The following is a 2,902-nucleotide window of genomic DNA, read 5'->3' on the forward strand; positions in this document are numbered from 1 at the left end:
TAAATGATGATTTAAATATAAATATTTAAATATATAGCTATATATAAATGATTATTTAAATGTAAATATTTTATATATACATAGCTATATAGATAAAAATCATTATAAGCTTATATTTGGGGATATAATAAATGAGATTTAAGGAGCATATGCAGAATACAGAAAACCAACACTTTTTCATTAAACAAAAAACTATTATGTATTCATACAATAACAGTACACAATCCATATAAAGATCAAGATATCTAAGAATGAGAAAACCAGGTTTTAGGATTCATAGTTACATTTTATTTTTCCATGTATAAGAAAAATTTCTGTAGAAAATGGAAATAAATGATAACACCCCAATCCTCCACTGTCCTGAAGAAGGACAATGTCCAGAACAATTAAAGCTATATCTCAATGCAATGCCTATTATTTCCCCATCCAGTTATGATCACTCATTTTCATAATAATTTTACATTCATTCCCATAACTTAGTATATACTGAGCTTTGCCATTTGTTTTTTTAAATTGATCACTCCAAATTGAGATATTGAATTTCATAAAAAACATTTTTCCCCAAGATCAATCTTATGAAATGTTATAAACACAATAAGTTTAATCAATGCAACCAAATAATGGTATGTTATCATGGCAAGATCTTTTAATTTGTTAACTGGTGTAATACAATGGAATAAATTTTGGATTTTTCTTGCACTAAATTATTTCCTTACACCCATAGCTTCAAGCTATCATAAAAAATGCCAAATATTTGAAGAAAAATGTGAAAACAATTTTTCAATTTCTAAAATTTATGTTTTTGACTATAAATTTACAAAGATAATAAAATATTGGTTACTCAATTGGATTGACTGAATACATAAATTTAAGCATAAAGCAAAGAAGGTACTGGGAAAAAACAAAAGCTAAAGATTATCAGGCAATTTGCTCTCCAGACTTACCCCTCCCTAACACCTTCATGAATGCTCCAGCCACATCCTTATTGCGGAGGCTATAGATGAGAGGATTCAGCATTGGGGTAAGGATAGTATAGAAGACAGACACCAATTTGTCCTGGTTGGGGGAATGATCTGAACTGGGCCGCATGTATATGAACATAGCTGCTTCGTAATACATTCCTACTACCATGAGGTGAGAGAAACAGGTGGCAAAAGCTTTCCGTCGGCCCTCTCTAGACCCCATGTGAATGACAGCCACAATAACATGAACATAGGAAGTAATGATTACTGCAACAGGGAAAAGAAGCACAATAACACAGCAGATAAATATCATCCTTTCAAATAACAATGTGTTAGTGCATGAGAGAGTGAGAAGGGCAGGGACATCACAGAAAAAGTGGGATATTTCCTGAGCACCACAATATGAGAAAGACAATGCAACTGCAGCTTCAATTATACCATCAAGGGAGCCAAGAATCCAGGAAGAAGCTGCCATGAGACCACAGATTTTCTGGCTCATGAGAATAGAGTATCTTAATGGGTGGCAAATGGCAACATAACGGTCATAGGCCATTGCAGCCAACAGGAAACATTCTGCTCCAAGCAGGGACACATATAAGAATATCTGGGCTCCACAACCAGTCAGAAAGATGGACTTTCTTCCAGACAAGTAGTTGAAGGCCATCTTGGGTACAGTGGTGCAGATGAGCATGAGGTCCATGAGGGAGAGTTGGCTGAGGAGGAAGTACATGGGCGTGTGGAGCTGGTTGTCCAGGAAGATGAGGAGAACCATAGCAGTGTTTCCAATGAAGGCCACTGTGAAGATACCCAAGACCAGTGAGAAAACGAATATGTCAGTGGGGCTGTCATTGAAGATTCCCACCAGGATAAAATCTGAGTCGAAGGTCTGATTCTTCCATGCCATGATAAATGTTTACTGCAAGGAACACAAGAAGTGACAATTGGCTGGGATTGTGTTATAGAAATATCAAACATTTTCCTCCCTAAGTCACCACTTCAACCAAATTGCCTAAGTAAGAAACAATTTTTCCTCTGGTCATGAATATATATATATATTTTCAGACTAGGTATGTTAAAGCATTAGTTTAGCTTGATATGATTTTTAGTTCACAGACATAGTTACATGTTAAAAATATGAGAGTTTTCTGAAGTCACATAATCAGGTTAAATCAACTAGCCAATGTGTAGTGTAGATTATCCATTCATAAAAACATGGTCATGAAAGACATAAATGTCTGAAAAGTCAATGAGATATTTTTGTTTATTTTGTCCATGAAAACTTAGCATAAAAATTATATCAAGGTGTAGAGAGAATCATGTAATTGATTGTAATGAGACCAGGTTAGTCACATGTAAAGTAAATAGAAGACACTGAGAAATTAGCAATCATTAATATTCATTAATATTTTTTTCTAATAATGGTGAATTGTAGTGGAAATAGTTCCTCATAAATATTCCCTTTCCTCATTCATCTCTAAAGTGATGTGTGTCCGTGAGGTAGTCAAGTATAAGCTATTATTCTCAATATACAGAATAGAGAACAATGGCATAGTTCAAATGTCTTCAACAGATTCCTTCAGCTGTGTGATCCTAGGCAATTATTAATTATTGCAAGACTTATTTTATACCCTACCAATCTAAATATTATAAGTATATACATATATGTATGTGTGTGATGAAAATCAAATGAGTTCATATTTTTAAATCATATACAAATTGTAAATATCCACTGTCGATACCATTTTTGTGGCTCTCTGAACTCTAGCTCTGTGTATATAATATTTCAATAATAACTCAGGTATTTACTACATCCTGAATTCTTAATCAGTTATAAATTCTCTTAGAAATATTTATTACATTCATAATCCTTCTCAAGAAACTCAACCTACACTGTGTAAATAAAAGACATACTACTTCAATTTCCTGGTAATTTTATTTTT

The 2,902-nt window shown here is 33.4% G+C and overlaps 1 protein-coding gene across 1 annotated transcript; it reads right to left on the reverse strand.

Moving 5' to 3' along the window:
* Positions 1-918: 918 nt before the first annotated feature.
* Positions 919-1,866, reverse strand: LOC120227558 (olfactory receptor 2M3-like). Its single transcript, XM_039225645.1, has one exon. It carries the CDS (start codon positions 1,864-1,866, stop codon positions 919-921), a length of 948 nt encoding a protein of 315 aa, XP_039081576.1.
* Positions 1,867-2,902: the final 1,036 nt, after the last annotated feature.

Source organism: Hyaena hyaena, unplaced genomic scaffold (genome assembly GCF_003009895.1).
Source record: "Hyaena hyaena isolate Hyena2069 unplaced genomic scaffold, ASM300989v1 scaffold_2499, whole genome shotgun sequence".
NCBI lineage: Eukaryota > Metazoa > Chordata > Mammalia > Carnivora > Hyaenidae > Hyaena > Hyaena hyaena.

Excerpts from the sequence above, each read along its gene's own strand:
- LOC120227558 (XM_039225645.1), bottom strand. The coding sequence starts at position 1,866 with ATGGCATGGAAGAATCAGACCTTCGACTCAGATTTTATCCTGGTGGGA.